Raw genomic sequence first — 20,526 nt, 5'->3', positions numbered from 1 at the left:
GTCGGTACACTTCTTAATGAAGCATGACACCGTCTCTGCGTACGCGCCCAGGTCTCCTGCCACTCTGAACTCCTCCCATGCTACTTGGTCAAAACAGTCCCTCAGGATGTCGTCTGATTGGTCTGACCAGCAGTGGGCGGTTCGGAATGCTGGGGGCTGTTTTTTCAGTTTGTGTTGATACCTGGGCAACAGCAGAATGGAGGCGTGATCTGATTTGCCAAAGGGTGGACGGGGTACGGCCTTGTAGTCAGTAAAGTTAATTTCTTGTTGTGTTAAATGTTTTATACTGTATGATGATATGAGGATTCATATGATGTTTGTTAACATGGGGGATGTCAAATGGGTTTAATGTCACTTTAAAGCACATACTGTATTAAAAGTAGAGACAAAATTAGGTGAGAGATGAAAAACTCCCCTCAATCGACCCCTCCTACCTCTAGGGAGTGCCTTGCCCCTATAGGACAAAGGAGGGTGAGGGTCTCTCCTCAAACTTGTTTCTCTCGTGAGACCTGGTAACACTGGTTACAGTGGCAGATCTGGTAACACTGGTTACAGTGGCAGGTAACACTGGTTACAGTGGCAGACCTGGTAACACTGGTTACAGTGGCAGACCTGGTGACACTGGTTACAGTGGCAGATCTGGTAACACTGGTTACAGTGGCAGGTAACACTGGTTACAGTGGCAGACCTGGTAACACTGGTTACAGTGGCAGACCTGGTAACACTGGTTACAGTGGCAGATCTGGTAACACTGGTTACAGTGGCAGATCTGGTAACACTGGTTACACTGGAAGGACGTCTGGCTGGGGGTGAAAAGCAAGGCACCACTGACCCTATACTGCGCACAAGCAAGGACAACTTTGGAAAGGCAAATACATTCCAAGTAAGGCTGAATCATCTGGGCAGAAGGAGATTAGTTTCATAGTTAGATGTGTAGTGCAGACTGACTGTATGGAGTATTTTACCTTTTGTAGGTTTAGGTTTAGCTTTATTTCGGATAAATCGAAGAATAAAATGATCCAAGGATAGCCCAGTAAAGCAGCTTAAAGTTGCAAACTAGAAGCCTGCTTATTATCCACTGGGGTCCTTCAAATATCAAAACCTTAGTATTACACAATGCACTTTATAAAAGAAAAACAGAAAAAATTGTCTATCAATGACACATAAAATACACATCTGGTATATACAAATGGGATCTCAGCGAAGGTGCAATTACTCTCTAGTCAACATCTCGTTTTTCAGATGAGTCTTGAGAGCACGTTTAAAGACATTCACAGTTGTTTATGCCTTGCACTGAAGCAGGTCAATTATTCCAAAGAAGTTAATAGCAGTGTTATGAAATTAGGTTTGGGTTTGGCTTCCTGCAATAGGTTTCTGAATTGAATATTGGGCAGATCTGGTATTATAGGAATGAATTTCACTTGTTCTTACAACACCCTCCTTGAGATAACCAGGGCTAAGGCCGTTTAAAATGTGATGTGACACAATTTAAGTTGCTTCACCCTTAAATCAATCGGTAACCAACCAAGTTTATTAAACTCAGTAGCGCCAATATGAAACCTATTGTGAAGATTAAGCACACATCTTATGGATTTGTTCTGTGCAGTTTGGAGTTTCTGTTTAAGATTTGCCTTTAGACCAGAGAACAATACATGGTACCCTGTTGGGTACCATGTGTCATAATGGCATAAGATTAGACTGGAGGCAAGTCATTTCAGAGAACTAGGATTAAGAAACTTCCTGTTCCTGTATAAAAATTTCACTCTACAGTTAACTTTAGTAATAACATATTTGCCTGTATTTTCAAAGCTGAGGGGACTATCAAGTTCAAGTCCCAGATAACTAACAGAGAATTGTACAATTGTAGAATTGTAGGATGATTGTGATGAACTGTGTTCATTGATTTGTGATTATTACCACGGAGTAGATCAGGCTCTAGATGAGTCTGGTGATGCTTGCATAACTCTCTCTCTCTCTCTCTCTCTCTATTAACCCTTTCCTTTCTTTTTCTCGCTCGCTGTTAGAGAAAAATATAAGTTCCATGCCATTTCCTGAAGAATAAGCTAATAGTTGCCTAATAATTGCATACGCATAATTATGCTTTGAGTTAACATGACATGACATCTCACACATATAGATTCACCCCAGTGGCATTGAGGACTTCTTCTTTTGCTGAGACCTTGGGCAGTGCATCGTGTCCAATAACAACTGATAACTCTCTGTTAGACTCCACGATGCAGACACATTTATCCCCCCCTCCTCTCTGCCTTTTCCTCCTCTGTCCTGCGGATGAGGAGTGGTAATTCCATTCCCTAACACTCGCTCTCTTTTTTGGCTTGCTTTGCAGTTCCTTCCGGTCATGCAGCCGGTGATCCGTCGGTACCGTCCCTCGGACAAGGATGCAGTGCTGACCCTGTTTAGCGATGGCATGCTGGAGTCTATTGGTTTTCTCAGCGCCACGACCAGCCCTCTCTACCTCTGCATCACCCTGGGTCTCTGTGCTGCAGGCTACTTCCTGGGCTCAGTGTTGGTGGGCCTGGTGTTAGTGGGAGGCTGGGTGGGCCTGGTCTACTACTGCTGCTATGAGCTGTTTGTCCGCTATATCAGGGCCGCTCTCCAGACAGACATGCAGGACATCCCAGGGAACTACCTGACCAGACCAGACGACTGCTTCTGGGTGGCCGAAGCCCAGGTCAACGGGAAGTCCCGGGTCGTGGGTATGGTGGCCATAGTGGCCAAACAGAACGGGAAGCAAAGGTCAGTAGTGGAAAGAGTACGAGAATGTTATCAAGTACTGTAGAAGGTACTAAGTTACTAAGTATGTACCAAGTAAGTTATGGGTTTACCTTTTCGAGAGAGAAAATAAATGCTGTTATGTGATCTTTTCCATGCAATTTGAAAAGTAGGATATGAGATGACAAACTTGACTCTTTGTTTATCATGCAAAATTGGGAAGTTACAACATAAATAAAGCCAGATTGCTCTAATCTCTCTGCATGGCTCCACAACTGGTCGATTTCTGTAATTTGCGTAGAGCAATAGAATGTGTACTCTGTAGGCTAATTGATGTGATTTAAAATGTAGTGAAGTACGATGCCTCAGTCAAAACATACGGAAGTAAAAGTCAAGAAAAAATAGCCAACATTAAGTAATCAGATGAGAAACGAGGAATTTGACTAACCGCACGTATGCAGTAGGGCTGGGTATTGGCAAGGACCTTACGATACGATACGTATCACGATCAGTGTTGGGCAAGTTACTTTCAAAATGTAATATACTACATATTACTAGTTACTTTCATTTGAAAGTAATAAGTTACTTTACAATATTACTTTCTGTGTAGAGTAACTCGTTACTTATTACACTACTTTTGCATTACTTTTACCAAAACAACAGCAGCGATAGAATGACATCGCCGCCCTGGAACATCCCGAAAAATAATTTCAACCACCTTGAAGTCAGTGTAAACAATCCAAAATTCTAAATGTTATTATTTTCCTTTGTTATTGTCATCTATAGTGGTTATTTGCATAAAAACACAGTTTGATTAGGAAATGATTGTATCTTTTTTAAATATGTGCTTTAATTTAATAAAATGTAACTCAATTTGTAATAAGTTATATTACTGAGTTACTGCTAAAAGTAATATATTACATGTAATATGTTACTTTTGTAATGAGTTACCCCCAACACTGATCACGATACATGGGTCACGATACGATTGTATCACGATACATTGCGATACAATAAATATTGTGATATATTGCAATACTCTACATAATTTACTGGAAATTAAATTGCTGTGTACCACCCAGGTCATGTAATAATATGTACATCCCTTTATATTGATAACTTAGTGGACAACTTGAGTCAAAACTACTGAGTGTTGAGTGTGTTACTGAACGCACTGAAATAAAAAGTATTCTTATTGTGTCACTGAACACACAGCTGTGCAAAAAATCTATATGGCGATATATCACGATATTTTTCTGAAATATCAATACAGTATTGCAGAAAAAAATATTGCGATAAATTGCTGTATCGATTTTATTGCACAGCCCTAGTATGCAGCGCCGTGGTCACATCAATAGTAGAAGACAAAGCATTACAAAAAAACTATCCCAAATTATAAAGTGCAAAATATAAAGCATATGATGGGGCAGGGAGGGGATCATGTCCGTGTAGGTCTGTGGGTATCTGAGTGTGTAGGTCTAAGTGGGAGAGCAGGTGGGGGTAAACTCGCCGTTTTATGTTGATTATAATTTTGTGTGTGCGCTCCATCCTTGTTGTTTACTGTTTACTGTATATTTTATTGTATATCTGTTTTAAATATTTACTCTACAGGGGTGTCAAACTCATTTTAGTCCACGGGCCACATGAGACCCAGTTTGGTGTCAAGTGGGCCAGACAATGAAAATCAATAATCAATAATAATAACCTATAAATGACAAAACCTCAAAATGTTCCCGTTTATCTTAGTGTAAAGAATGACAGGTACAACCCTACAACACGTAGGGTTATCTCAGATACCATCAAGCACATTATCTGCTGTCTGTACTGTGCATTACAATCAGGGGTGTAGTCGGGGGTAAACGCAATTTACCCACCCCTTTAAAATGAGGCAGATAATTTACTCGCCTATTTTCAGATCAACTGTATCAATCAATGAGGGCAAACAAGGTGGGTAAAGGTAGTTTACCCACCTCTGTATTTTTCACTACACCCCTGATTACAATTGATGGCGACTGTGCAATTCTCTATAGTCCAGCAAAGGTAATGAAAATAGCTGACTATTTAGTGATTAATACAGATAACATGAATAGGTGACATAATATTTAACTTGCTCCTGAAACCTGGTAACTCTTAGCCTTCACAAGTGCATCACATTGGATTCTCAGTGCAATTTTCACACTTGCAAAGTCATCCTTTGGGCCGGATTGGACCCTTTTGGGGGGCCGGATCTGGCCCGCGGGCCGCATGTTTGACACCCCTGCTCTGTAACATCGAGGGACAAACATTGCAAATGAGCTTAGGCTAGAAATGTTATGATATATGACATAAGACTGTTTCCTGCAAATGCTCTATGTTAATGTATCTGTCTCTATACAAATAAACATTAAACAAACAAACATAATATTACATAATCTATTACAGCATAATGACATCATGTAATTTCATGTCATTGGTTATTCCACCGTTGGGAAAGGTGCGGGGAGCTGTGCAGGTTGTCGGTCTGGTCGTGGTACCGGGGGAGGGGCCTGGGCTCCCAGCTGGTCCAGACGGTGCTGGACTTCTGCAGAGAGCGAGGCTTCTCCAGTGTGACCCTGCAGACCAGCACTCCATTGACCGCCGGTGTTGCGCTCTACCAGAAGATGGGATTCACTCTCCTCCAATCACACACCAACTTCACACTGGCTCCTCATTGGATGTTAATGTTGGCCAGACTCAGGTTACTGATAATGGCAAAACGCATACAGGCCTAATAGTATATATATATATATATATATATATATACAAAATGTTACTGATAGGCCTACTTCAATACAAATAAACAGTACTGGAGTGGTGGAAATGGGGGGACGGGGACATGGGGGAATGGCGTTCCCAGGGTAAAAGTCACGAGGGAATTCTTTTTTAATTGCCAAGCGATGTTACTGTCTTTCAGGGGCTGTAGCGGGCTCATTTTTAAAGCTAGAGTGAAACTAGAAGACCTACTGTAAGGCATTCCACTGGTACCCATCCAATAGAGAGGCAAAGTGACCCTCTACTTCCTGCTTCAGCACTGTACCAGAGATTTTTATCAGCCATTTATTTTCCCATAGACATTTCGTAAAATGCTTATAAAAAATAGATTTACTTCATCAAACCAAATGGTTCAGCTATATTTAGAATCGGGAGAGACCATAGAACATTTCACGTGGACCAAAACTTAAAAAAACTACACAGAAAAATTATTTTCTTTAAATCCGCAAATTTTTTTACGTTTTGGTCCCAGTGAAATGTTATGTTGTCTCTGCTGTTTCTAAATATATCTGAACCGTTTGGTTTGACGAAGTCAAACTTTTTTTAGAAGCAATTTACGAAATGTCTATGAGAAAATAAATGGTGGATGAAAATCTCTGGTACAGTGCTGAAGCAGGAAGTAGGAGGTCACGTTGCCTCTCTATGGGAAGGAGGCTAAATAACACTCCAAGGTTAGGCTACATTTTGGCGAGGGGAAAACTTTTTCAAAGGGTCTCTTGATCTCTCACCTCAAGATATCTGAATGAGAATGGGCTCTATGGGTACTCACAAGTATCCCTGCTACAGACATGCCCACTTTATGCTAATTCCATGCAGTTTTTTAGCTTGGTAAATCAGCCGGTCACGTGAACTCACATTTCATTTCGTTCTAGCAGACAGTCTGGAGATAGACTGGCTTGAGAGACTAGGGGTTGGTTAACTAGAGCTTCCATCATCATACTGTTTCCATAATAAGGTTTAATAGGCTAAAATTACATCACATCACTGAGATTTTAATACATTGGTTCATTCAGCTTTTCATTCCACCCAAAAAATGAAATGTCTGTCCATGTCTGGCTTGAGAGACTATTTACAAATATAAATTGATTAAGATTGTTTCATTAAAATCTGTTATTCTCTCTTGAACAAATCATGCCCTTGCAAAATAAATCAAACTTTGTCAAACAAGTGAATATTAACCATGTTGTAGATATCTGAATGTGTATCTGAATGTGATGTAGATCCACCATTGGGTCAGTCCCATTCATTGTCAATGCTGCTCCCTCCCCACCTCCTCCCTTCCCTGATCTCTCCTCCCCCACATTCCCAAGTTCCCTCCCCATCTCCTCCCTTCCCTGTTCTCTCCTCCCCCACATTCCACCCACCTTTTCTCCCCTTCTCTCTGCCTTTCTCTATCATATGATTGTTCAATCTTGTTATTATTACTACTGTAATTGATGTGAGTGATATAATTTTTTCCGGGTTAGAGCTCCCAGCCGTCAAGTCAAGTCAAGTCAACTTTATTTATAGAGCACATTTACAACGACACAGGCCGATCAAAGTGCTTTACAGGTAAAAACACAAACATAAAGCAGGTACAAATGCACTAATCAGAAGCAAGGTGCAGTACAAAGTGCAATAAAACAAGTAATAAAGATGGATAAAAGTTGAGAGACAATAAAAAGAATAAAATGAATGAAAAGAATAAAAAGAATAAACGAAAAGCGCAGAAAAAGACAGCTCAACTCGAGTTAAAAGCCAGGGAGAAGAGGTGGGTCTTTAGCAGGGACTTAAAAGAAGCTAGACTCTGGGCTGATCGGATATCAAAGGGGAGGCTGTTCCAGAGACTAGGGACAGCAGCTGTGAAGGCTCTGTCTCCTCTGGACTTTAATTTTGTCCTGGGCACCTCCAGCAGCAGTTGGTCAGCGGACCTTAGGGCTCTGGATGGGGCGTGGTGGACCAGGAGCTCGGCGAGATAAGAAGGGGCTAGCCCGTTTAGTGCTTTAAAAACAATCAGCAGCAGTTTAAAATCTATTCGTTGACGGACGGGGAGCCAGTGGAGAGAGGCCAGGACAGGCGTGATATGGTCTCGCTTTTTGGTGCTAGTGAGAAGACGGGCAGCTGCATTTTGGACCATCTGGAGACGACGGAGCAGGGACTGGTCAATGCCGACATAAAGTGCGTTGCAGTAATCTAGTGGATTTGTGATGAAGGCGTGGATCACCCTCTCCAGGTCCATTCGAGATAAATAAGGTTTTGTTTTAGCTAAAAGTTTCAGTTGAAAAAAGCTGGTTTTTACCACAAAGCTTATCTGTTTGTCAAATTGAAAAGCACTATCGAAGGTCACGCCAAGGTTCCTGACGGAGGAGCGCATGTTTGGGCCGAGAGGGCCTAGGGCAACGGCAACAGGGGACCGGGAAATGTTGCCAAATAAAATAATCTATAATAAAGTTTTACCCTCATTTAGGCTGAGAAAGTTGGCGCTCATCCAGGTTTTGATCTCAGCTAAACAGTCAAGGAGTGGATGTAGTGCAGTCTTACCTTTGTTGGCCTTTAGGGGTAGGTAGAGCTGTACATCCTCTGCAAAACAGTGGAAGGCCATATTATGCTTTGCCAGGATTTCACCTAGGGGCAACATGTATACTAAGAAGAGGGCGGGGCCCAAAATCGACCTTTGGGGCACCCCACAGGTAAGAGGGGCCACAGAAGAAAACATTTTGCCATTTAGCCATCACAGCGCTCAACAGCGCCACTCTGGTCGAAAGCTCGGTAAAAAGTAATATCACCAGCACAGACTTTGGATGAAAAGAGGAATTTATGAGCAGCATCGAGCTTTCTAACCCCGACGTCGAGAAGCTATGAACCCTTCTTCTCAAGTATGTGGCTTTGAAATGTTTCTGTGACACTTGAGCTGTTTTCACACATACAGACAGGGAAATTACCTGTAAATCAAGACTGGCTATTTCCCAGAATTTCCCTTCACACCTGACCTGAGGGATCACATGTGTAAACACTGCAGAGCGGGTGGGGAGTGACATGTGCATTTGGATGGGAAATCGTCCTTATTTTATCCCTATCATATAAATCATGGTCATTAGGGACAGTTTGTCAATAAAATCATATATAGGCAATGCAAGACGGGCATCATGCACGTGACAAAATTAGGCAAAGCACACAAACTGCTCGACTTGCACTATAAGCTGAAATATAAAATTAGGATCAAAGCCTTTCACACTTTTGGATTAAACAAGATCCCGTTGCGTATAGGCTGAGGACCAGCATTTTATGGTTAAAACATCTTCACATGCAGCGTTTTGGTGACTGGTGAATGCGTGGATTATTCATTAGGCTATTATTACAGTATTATATGATTCATCATCATCATCATCATTATCGTTATTATTATCTTCCTATTATCATTTTTTTGCATGATTGCCGTCAGACAATTTAACGTTATAGGCTACAAGTTGCATGGCATTCACTGCACGCGCGCACACACACACACACACACACGACACGAGGGAGACGAGATGAGAGCAGGATCATGCAGTTCTGCGTGAACGATTAGATTAATGATCGATACTCACATTTCGAATTATTATATCACCCATGTCGGTTATAGTGTAAACAAATATTCAGAGATAGATCAAAAAGAGAGAATCCCACCCGCGCTTCAGCTGTAGAGACAGGCAGGTCCGGTGCATCACAGGAGGGACGCAGAATCACAAAGGAAGAAGTCTGGAGCAGCTCGGACCATAGAATGCCTTTTATTTAAGGTGCAAAGTAAAAAGACAATGTTTCGACGTCAGTGCGTCTTCATCAGGTCAACAGAATGACAGGCTGGAGGGAGAGGGAGAGTTCTCTCCCACAGCCTCTAGACGTCTTCTTCTTAAATTTATTGGCTGCCTTTCATTTTTGGGCTTGTTGTTGCTTTATTCCTTTATTGTTGTACTTTGTTTTTATAGCCTAATTCCTTCCCCCCCCTATAATACACTCTCTACATCTTATATTAGGCCTTTGTGGGCTTTCTGTTATTATAAAACTGTTCACTTTGTCTTTATAGTCTACCCCCCCCCTATAATGCACTGTACATTTTAAATCTTATTTTAGGCCTCTATTTTGGCCTTCTTACTTTACACTGTATAATTGCTGATTGTAGATGCTCTGCTGAGGCTGTAATTGACTAATGGGCAGGACTTAGCCATTGGCTAATTGTAGGCTCTGCCCCCATTCTCCACCTGTTGGCAGCCCTTTAAATGCTTCCCCAGCCTGTCATTCTGTGACCCGATGAAGATGCACTGACGTCGAAACGTTGTCTTTTTACTTTGCACCTTAAATAAAAGGCATTCTATGGTCCGAGTTGCTCCAGACTTCTTCCTTTGTGATTCAGAGATAGATATTTCTAGGGTAGCATAGCTAGCCAAAAGACAGAGTTCCAACGGAGCTAGCTCACAGCCAGTTGTGAGTGACCTCAATGAGGGAGATCTCGTAAGACTGGTTACAGTGGGAGATCGGGTAACAATGGAGATGAAACAACTCCCCTCAATCGACACCTCCTACCTCTAGGGAGTGCCTTGCCCCTATAGACAAGTTTCCTGGGCACTTCTGGGCCCCGTTCCAATACCCATACTTCCATACTATTTAGTAGGCAAAAAAAGAATTAGTATGTCCCAATACATAGTATGTCAGATGCAGTATGCCAAGAGTACCAGGATGTTGTACTACATCAGCTCCTATTTCGGAGTATGCATCGATGCATGCTTCACCAGCCAATCTTCCCCACAATCCTTTGCGCAGCAGGAAGTTATGTCTTCTTCTTCTTCTTCTAATGTTTTATGGCGGTTGGCAAACAACTTTTTGTGCATTACCGCCACCTACTGGAGTTACGTCAAGCATGGTGTGTACCAAAACATGCATATCTTGATTCCTGTTTAGAACTCTGACTTAATGTTTTTGCTTTATTTATTTTATTTTGTTTATTTGATTGTCTGTTCCAATTTTGTAAATGTTTAGTCTGAATTTTTTGTATAATGTACTGTTTGTTACTGCCAGACTTTGTTTATTGAATAAAAAAAATAAAAAAATAAAAAAAAAACTCAAATGTGGCGCTGCGGACGTCGGCGGAAGTGAGCAAGAGGTCGGAGTTCAGGAAGCTCACGTGACGACAGATGTAGTGTGTCCCAATAGTATGCATTTTGCATGCATGCTGCACACTACAATCCATACTTTGTGAGGGCAGCGGCAGTACATACTACAAGAAAGAAGTACAAGTATGGGTATTGGAACGGGGCCCTGGTTTGCTTCGGGACTCGGCCGCGATATGTCTGTCTCTTCCGGTCTTTGCGGAGCGTAACATACTAGCGTAGTAGCCATAACGACCGCCGAAAAAATGCAAACTTGGGATCATTCTCCGAGTCTCCTGTCTAACGAAAGAGTGTCTATCCCACACCCGTTGACAGTGGACACATGGGAAGATAATATGTGTAAATGGCCGAATGTAACTACAGGCAGGATTATAGCGTATTTTGAGGAATCAATGGCGATGGACGGCAACGCGATGAACAATCTCAAAAGCTCCGAAGCGTACCAATATCTCCACAGCAACAAAGTAGGTTGTGTGCTCATCTACAAACAGACATCCCTTGCAAGGCCAGTCCTTTTTTTAATCGAGATCATTGCAACAAGTAGCCTACTTCAGTCGAGGCCAGCAAGACGGCAGGAAAGAAACGGAAGCGTGCCTGCTGCCGTCAAAAGCGAAAGAGACCCGACATAGGCTGTCAATTTAGCGTCGGGCGAATCAATCAATCAATCAATGGCTCGCGCAGATTAATCAAAATGCTTACCACAAATAAAGCCACATGGGAGCCGAGAACGAGTGCAGGAGAGCTGCCGCAGGTGCCAGGTGTGGAGTGGGAGAGATTACGGTGCGTATCCTATTGCTGGAGATTCAAGTTGTGCGCTGTCTGCACTGACACTGCCGTACTTATTACTTTTAGCTAACGCTACGTTGTTTTGTCATCAAGGCAATGTCCAGAAAATATGGGTTCATGAGTGTCTACAAATGCAGATAGATAGGCTATAGGAGCATGCATGCATCTTGTCTGTTTCAATAACGAAAACAATGCCGACCAATTAAATATTCTTGCTGCGAAATCGGCCTCTTAATTAAATAAGAACGCAGTTCTATTTGCTTCACCTGTTTATTAAGATACGCAATAATCAGACATGTTGTTGCCAGGATCTCTAAGCAGGAACTGAACAGGAAGTGTAACAACAAAACAGTCCGTGGTGCAACTGTACCAGGACACAATGTTCCCTATCTCCCCCCGAGTCTTTATCAGAACTGACCCATCAGGAAAGGTAAAGGCTGTGACAGTAACAAGCAGAACAGTGCAAAGAAACAGCAAAAGTAATCCACAGGAAAGATAGTCCACAGAAAAAGTAATCCACAGAAAAATAGTCCACAGGAAAAAGTAATCCACAGAAAAAGTAATCCACAGCGAAGAACGAGGGCGTGGAGTGTGGAGTGACGCACAGGGCTAACCCATAGAATAATCCTCGTGCCATGCAGGCATGCTGGCCGCCCTGGTGGAACGCTGCACCGGCAGGGGAGAGGCTACCGGGGCCCCGGGAGTGGCGGGCCCGGCGGGCACCGCCAGGGGAGGGGCCAACGGGGCCTCAGGGGCGACGGGCGATGACGCCAGTGGCGTAGCAGGGGCGGGCAGAGGCCTATGCCGGGGAGGGCTCGCTGATGCCAGCGTCGGGGGCGGGGGGTCAAGGTCCAGTGGTCGCTGCATCACGGCAGGCGCCGGCATGGTGACGCGCAGTGCCAGGTCGTCACAGATCGACCGGGGCAGCGGCTGGTTGTTGCGAACCGGGCTGAACTTGCGCAGGGACCTCCTGTTCCGGAGCGTGACTCTGCCCGAGCCGTCGATCTTGACTACGTACTGGTCGTGTTGGCGCACCTCCACGACGCTACTAGTTCTGTCCCATTTGTTGGGGTGGTGCCCCGTCTGGTTCTGAACGCGGACCAAATCCCCCACCACGAGCGGCGGGAGGTGCCGAGTGTGCTCCGCCCAGACTTCAGCCGTGCGGATGTGGCGCTTACGGAGGGCCTCCTCCCTCGCCATCAGCGTCTCACGCCAAGTCTCGTGTGGCCTGTACTTCCCGGGGACGATCGGGATGAAGTCGCGTATCGGGCGCCCAAAGACACACATCGCCGGGGATATCTTCGTGTCAGGGTCGAGCGTGTTATGGTACTGCAGTACCGCCCTCTGTACAGCATCAGTGTCCAGCTCACCCTTCGGATCGGTGTTGTCGGCAATGAGCCGCTTCATCGTCTTCACCCCAATCTCCGCGCGGCAGTTGCTGTGAGGGAAGGCCACCGACGAGAGGCGGTGGTGCACGCCCCATCTGTACATGCAATGTTGCCTCTATGCATAGGCACTTTATCTTAATTCATGTGCACTTTAATTATCTTGCACTTTAAAACTTGAGCTGGTGAACTCGGTTCTATCCAATATGCACTTGTCTCCTTTTATCTTTTTAAAATTTTAACCTTTTTATTCCTTTTATTCTCTTTACACGGTATCTAAATGTTTTTATATGCTGTCCTGTGATTTGTTATGTATGTTTTTAAGCTCCTAGCACCCCAATTCCAATGCAGTCCCTACTGTAAATGGCAAATAAAGTGACTTGACTTGACTTGGCTTGATCTGCGCAGGAACGACCTGGTCTCGGCGGAGGTGAACTCCGGTCCCCCGTCCGACGTGAGCTCCTCAGGCGTCCCGTACGTCGCAAAGGCACGACGCAGATGATCTATGAGGATCATAGATCACGCCGCCTGTCGTCCTCAAGATGATCGGCCAGTTCGAGTATCGGTCCACCGTCACGAGGTAGTGGACACCTCTGTGCATGAAAAAGTCCTAGCACACCGCCTGGAAGGGATAAAGGGCCCAGGATGGGGGGGGTCGGCGGTGCACCGGGCTAAGAGGGCGCCATCCGGGGGCAGTGCTCGCAGTGGTTCCGAGCGGCGGAGATGTCGGCTGACATGCCGGGCCAGAACACAGAGGACTCAGCACGAGCGGTCATCATCGAAACGCCCTGGTGGGCGGCGTGTAGGGCGCCCAACACCTCACCGCGGAGCGAGGGTGGAACGATGACCCTGTCCTTGTAGAGGACCACTCCGTCCGTCGATGTGATGTACTCGCGGTACTGGTGAAAGTCACGAATGGCCCCCGGCATCCCCATCCTTGAGTCGGGGAAGCCGTCCGCCGCCATCTCCTCCAGCGCGCGCATATCGTCGTTGCTGCTGGTGGCCTCCCTGATGCGATCCCAGGTCACGGACCGCAATGACTCGAGGCCCGCAGCGCACCAGGCCAGGTCATCCTCCTCAGCATCATCGTCAACCTCTGGGTCGCCCTGCCGGATGAGGGCCAGGATATTGCCGTGTGTGCTGGGCGGGAGGTGAGTCACTGCAGCAGCCTTGTCATCGGGGAGGTCCATGAGTGACGGGCGTGTGGTGCCTACCGTACGGCAACCATTTTAGGGCATCCTCGTCACTCAGAGTATAGGCTATCGTTCCTCAGTCTAAGCGTTGTCAGTTGTCATGTCTCCTATAGTAAACCGTCGAGTGTGCTCTGAAACACCTTCAGTCCTCACACGAAAACGCTGTCATTCCTCCTGCCTCACTTATCACTCAAACTAGCTGTCAGGCATCACTACTTACGTCTCACACAAAAACGTTGTCGATCCTCCTGCAGACTAGCTGTCAGACATCACTCAAACTAGCTGTCAGGCATCACGCCTCACGTCTCACACAAAAACGTTGTCGATCCTCCTGCAGACTAGTTGTCAGACATCACTCAAACTAGCTGTCAGTCATCACATGAAAACGCTGTCATTCGTTGTTTTTGGTTGTTCTTCCGTGCAGAATGCCTCTGTGAAATGAGCAACAATTTCTTACAACTTCACTTTCGGTTGAGTGATTTTGCCTTCAAAATAAAAGCGTGTTTTGTTTTTTTACAATAGATTAAAGTAGTAATCCATGAGACCCAACATACAGTAATTAACATAGTAACACTAAGAGGAACATCTAGTTTAATCTTTGATTATTAAACTAGATGTTCCTCTTAGTGTTAGTTAGTGTGCCTCGGTCGCCGGCATGGGAAGTGTGGTTGGCATGGCCGGGGGCTCCGCGCGCCGTGGGCAGTCGCATGACTCTGAGGTCGCCAGGTTCACCTCCCCGAGCGTAGGGAACTTGCTCGAGATCACGCCCAGGTCCACGCAGGCTGCGCGGGAGAGGAATATGCGGTCTGAGGTGTCCGTCACGTACGCGATTTGGCGTGTCTCCAATCTCCGGGCGTTGTCGCTGATGCCGGTGAACCTGACCACCGTGGCCCCGAGGATCCGGATCCCCTTGTTGTTTGCAGCCCTCATGGTCATGGATACGGGTATGAGGTCCTCTGTGCGCAGGCCCATCTGTTGGGCGACCTTGACACCGATCAGGCAGCTCTGGCACCCTGTGTCGGCCATGGCGGGTAGAGTCACTGCGCGGGTGCGCTTCAGGAGGTCGCCTCGTAGTCCTCGCGCACGTTGGTGAGTGTGAGGTTGATGTACGGCTGAGGGCTGGATGCGCGTCTCATCCACTTGTCGCACATGTCATCGTACAGGTCAGGTGGTGAGCGAGGGGGAGTGTGCGTAGTTCGTTGCCTGCGCTGGACACGGTGAGTGTGCATAGCTCGACGGAGGCCGTCGCCTGTTCATCATGCGCCTCATCAGCCTCCGCGGATGGGGGCTTGACCGGCCGGCCGCCCAGGCAGAACCTGTCGAGGTGATTTTGACGGCCACACTTATGACATCTCTTACCGTATCGGGGCATTCGGAGCGTCTGGTGTGCCACTGGGAAGCCCTACCGTGGCCTGCCTCGCCGCAGTAGACGCATATCTCATCGGGCTTGGTCTTCGGTCTTTCCGGTCTGGCTCCTCCTCTGATGCGGACGCCCTGCTGTCTTCCCCGTCGGTATGAACTGCTGATTGCACCCGTGCTCTGTGGATCGAGCAGGCATGACGCTGAGCGCTTGCCGGACTCCTTGGCCTCAATGTACTCTATCATGTCCTTCAGTGGCATGTCCTGATTCTTTTCACCGAGCAGGTCGAGCTGTATCTCCTGGTCTGCGATCCTGCGCGCAATCACATCTCGTAGTATCTCCTCAGTGAAGTCATTGATTTGGTCACATCCCGTTCTGGTACATTCCATACTGTATTTGCAAATGTCTGCCTGTCCCTTGATGCGGGCATGGAATGATGGGATGGGCTCCTCGTGTCCTTGGCACATATTGGACAGAGCCACACGAGCCACCATGGTGTTTTCCGTGCGGACAGCGAGCGCTTTCATAGCAGCGAGGATGCTCTTTTCATCACTGTCTATGAGGCTCTTCCCCGCCGTGCGGGTGAGGTCCTTCCTCAAATCTTCCTCGCAGCACTCTAGTAGTTGTGTCACCACGCTGTGTCCGGCGAGCTTGGTGCCTACCTTGTACTCACTCCAGCGCGTCACGAAGTACGACCAGGCTTCGGCAGTCCCGGCCAGTCCTATAGAAGGGCACCTGAGTTTTTCCGAGACAAGTGAATCAGACTACTGCTGCCTCAAATACACAGAGATGTTTATTTGGTTATCGTCACGTCAGATTACAGCATTTGAATTAGCAGGGGAGTCTGTTAACGAGTAAACCCCGCCCACTGTTTACAGTTGTCTTTTATAGATTGCATAAGTTCATGATGAGCTCCACAGCTGTCGTGTCGCTGTGACCCAACTTTCAGACAGATGAATCATCAACCACAAGACACCCTATTATTAGCTGGCACATATTCTAAAACCCATTCTCCTGAGCAGGGGTGGTTTTAGGATGACAGCTTTGGGTGGGCTCAGCCCCCAACAAATCTATACGGTTTTTGTCTCATTCCACCGATCAAAAACGTGGACAGCCCGGGTTGAGTCGTGCTAGTTTTGGTCCCTGCTTTGTTGAGGCTCCAGCGCTGTGGACCCAGTACCATACGTGAAAACACTGCAGACGACTGATTGGTCAGGCAGAATCATGTTTACTGTATCTACTGTCAATGCTGGATATCAGTTTAGTGGGGCTTACCTTCTCTTCTGTTATTTCCATCAGTCTTTTGTGTTGCTGCCTTCGGCTCTGGTGAAATCAAATTGATCTCCTTGCTCAGCTTTAACATGACGGTGGTGTTCAATTGTTTTGAGATCGTTAGGTTTTCTTCTATATCAGACACAGGTTTTTGTTCCTACCTGACATGTTTCGACGGCAATACTTCCGTCTTCATCAGACGAAGACGGAAGTATTGCCGTCTAAACATGTCAGGTAGGAACAAAAACCTGTGTCTGATATAGAAGAAAACCTAACGATCTAAGTAAAGTATAGACACTATGAACCTTTTTGGATTAATTGTTTTGAGAGTTTTGTAGTTGTGTGCTACGTCGGCTCCGCTAGACCGGAGGCGGGGGTTTAGTGAAGCCGTGGTCTTGCCTGGTGAATTGCCGCCGGGGTAGTGGGCTGGCTTCCCTTCTCCCCGTAGCGTACTCCCGTCCCCCGTGCAGCACATGCATGTGAGTTTGAGTAACAACAAAGTGATATCCATTCTCCTAACCGATTGTCACATTTGCCAATGTACACTGTAGGTCATTTAGAGGCACCAGTATTTCATAACCAACCATTAAAAGTTCTGTGTATGGATTTAATTTTAACGTTATAGGCTACTTCGGTTATGGGCGGAAGAGAGATAATTATGCGGTCGCTATATGACGACCAGGTGTGGGTGGAGGCGAGTAAACTTGATATAGAAACAGAGTCTATATCAAGTAGACGAGTAAGACCAGGTTGATTAGAGATGTACTGTGCTGTTATATGTGGTGGAAATGAGCCATAAGAGTGACTTGAGGTTAATGAGGTACCAAAGAAGTTAAAGGAATTAACTTTATAAACTGTATGGCGACCATGAATAAAGCTACCTTCACACATAGCAAGCAACACTGCAACAGGCATATCAGTGGCTATTCTAAACATAGGCTACGATTTAACACATTACCAAAATAGCTGGCCACTTAGCATTATGCTAGTGTGCATTTGCAACAGACCCATTAACAAACAGCTTAGCACTAGTAGCCTAGTTTACACCTACCTTACCTTTTGACGGAGCCTGCCAACAGATTTTCGTTGCAAAAGTCTATCTCGAGATTAATCGACACCAAACCACCTCTCATCCTTTGCTAAGCTCACTGTTGAGGTTTCACATCCTTTATTTTACAGGAAAAAAACACTCAGAAATATCATAGACCGTAAATTTATCATGTTGCCATATTCAAGGCTTTTATTTTGAAATAGCTCCTTCCTGAAAGCATGAAGGAGTGGAGTTCAAAGAGGACATGGTTTCACTAGCTGCTGTTTGAAACAAACTCCAGGTGTGAGTTATACACCTAGAAAGCCAATCTATTTACAATCATTTTGATTCATCCTATAAGGCGCTTGGGGCAGAGCTGTTTTCAGGGTTGAGTTACTTTAAAAATGTAATCTAAAACCATTAGCCTACTTTACCTGTTAAAATTTGTAATCGGTAATCCAAGTATCACAATATTAAAGTCATGTAATTACTCCAGCTTACTTTTGAACAAATTTCCTGTTCTGTAATCCTCATTTCAGACCTTTTGTGTTGGTTCAGCCAGTCTAGTGTCGCCTGCTTCTCATTCATAATAATACACAGTAAAACATTACAATAGCAGCTGTTGCAACAGGCTATTTATTATTTCACAAACTGCTGTGGGACCGGTTTGAACCAGTGTTGTTGTGTGAGGCAATGTAATATGCAGCGTTTTTTATTTTAAAATAATCCTGCTAGTAATCCCAAATTTGACTAAATGTGTAATCTTTATTGCATCTTTTTTTGCTGTAACTGTATGGGATTACAGTATCTTTTTTTTAAAGTAATCCCAGTACATAATCCTGTTACATTTAATCTGTTACTCCCCAAACCTGGCTGTTTTGCAGGCAGCTGTGCTGTCACAGGCCATAATTCTTGCCTTGCTTTGAGCACAATCGTGAATATTGTTTCCCCCTCCAAGCGCCACTCGCTTGTATGATAAATACATTTTTTAGAAATTGTGACTTTTCCCCCCCATGATTTTTATGCCCCATTAGTGCCAATTTTAATTTGTTTATCCTGGTTGCTGGCTGCTCCACCCTCTACCGATCTGGGGAGAGCCGAAACTGTCTTCATGCTTCCTCCGAGACATGGGCAGTAGCCAGACGCTTCTTTTCACCTGACAGGGGAAGCTTCACCGGTAGGACATAGCACGTGGGAGGTTCACGCTATTCCAACAAGTTCCCCTCCCTCCGAACAGGCGCCCCTAACGACCAGAGGAGGAACCACATTAGCAACCAGGATATTGCATGTTTTGGTGAGGGGTTCCTATATGAAGGAAACCCCCAGGGGGCACAGGGAGAACATGCAAACTCCACACAGAAAGGCCCTTTTGACAACCTAAAAAGCATGAACACATCACACCTGTCCTGGTCTCTCTCCATTGGCTCCCCGTCCGTTACCGCACTGATTTTAAACTGTTGCTGATTGTTTTTAAAGCTCTTAATGGAATAGCTCCATCATACCTCGCGGAGCTCCTGGTCCACCACACCCCATTCAGAGCCTTATGGTCTGCCGACCAGTTGCTGCTGGTGGTAGCCAGGACTAAACTTAAGACCAGAGGAGATCGAGCATTTGCAGCATCTACATTTTTTAGAAATTGTGATTTTTTTCCCCCCATGATTTTTATGCCCCATTAGTGCCAATTTTAATTTGTTTATCCTGGTTGCTGGCTGCTCCACCCTCTACCGATCTGGGGAGAGCCGAAACTGGCTTCATGCTTCCTCCGAGACATGGGCAGTAGCCAGACGCTTCTTTTCACCTGACAGGGGAAGCTTCACCGGTAGGACATAGCACGTGGGAGGTTCACGCTATTCCAACAAGTTCCCCTCCCTCCGAACAGGCGCCCCTAATGACCAGAGGAGGCACCACTTCAGCGACCATCAGGATATTGCATGTTTTGGTGAGGGGTTCCTATATGAAGGAAACCCCCAGGGGGCACAGGGAGAACATGCAAACTCCACACAGAAAGGCCCTTTTGACAACCTAAAAAGCATGAACACATCACACCTGTCCTGGTCTCTCTCCATTGGCTCCCCGTCCGTTACCGCACTGATTTTAAACTGTTGCTGATTGTTTTTAAAGCTCTCAATGGGCTAGCTCCATCGTACCTCGCGGAGCTCCTGGTCCACCACACCCCATCCAGAGCCTTATGGTCTGCCGACCAGTTGCTGCTGGTGGTAGCCAGGACTAAACTTAAGACCAGAGGAGATCGAGCATTTGCAGCAGCTGCCCCCAGGCTCTGGAACGCCCTGCCCCTTCCTATCCGATCAGCCCAGAGCGGCTTTCAAGTCCCTGCTCAAGACCCACCTTTTCTCCCTGGCCTTCAACTCGAGTTAGCTGCTATTCTGCGCCTTTTTATTTATCTTATTACTTTATCTATTTTATTACTTGCTTTGAGCTGCTATTCTGGTCTATCTTTTCTATTTTTATCTTTTTATTATTTGTTCTGCTGCCCTTTATTGTACCTTGCTCCGTAGTGTATTGTTTTTATACCTGCCTTTATATTTGTGTTTTTACCTGTAAAGCACTTTGGTCGGCTACTGGTCGGTGGGCACTTGAGGACATGCGGACGGGCATGCAGAAATTGTGAATTTTATACAAAACAGAATAGGGGCAATAGTTTGGAAACAAATATTTTTTCCATAGCCTACTCTTTTCTTCAGACCTGGAAATTACTAAAATAAAATTCAATAACGCTGTTCCCTTTCACCTTGCTGCTGCACAGAGCACTGTTCACTTGTTTCATCAAAGTTGGTCAGTACTTAACATGTTTCGTGTCCAAATTGCACCAAGTCCGACACTGTACATCTTCGGG

At 45.6% G+C, this 20,526-nt stretch overlaps 1 protein-coding gene across 1 annotated transcript; it reads left to right on the top strand.

Annotated features, from left to right (window-relative positions):
• Positions 1-2,359: 2,359 nt before the first annotated feature.
• Positions 2,360-5,483, top strand: LOC310785727 (putative N-acetyltransferase 8B; the record flags this gene model as incomplete). Its single annotated transcript, XM_083646863.1, has 2 exons — positions 2,360-2,757; positions 5,207-5,483. The coding sequence occupies 2 exons, from the start codon at positions 2,360-2,362 to the stop codon at positions 5,481-5,483; spliced, it is 675 nt and encodes a 224-aa protein (XP_083502989.1).
• Between the last annotated feature and the right edge of the window lie 15,043 nt (positions 5,484-20,526).

This window comes from Poromitra crassiceps, assembly GCF_964638095.1.
Source record: "Poromitra crassiceps genome assembly, chromosome: 11".
Taxonomy (NCBI): domain Eukaryota; kingdom Metazoa; phylum Chordata; class Actinopteri; order Beryciformes; family Melamphaidae; genus Poromitra; species Poromitra crassiceps.
This window is presented reverse-complemented; position numbering and strand designations above follow the sequence as displayed.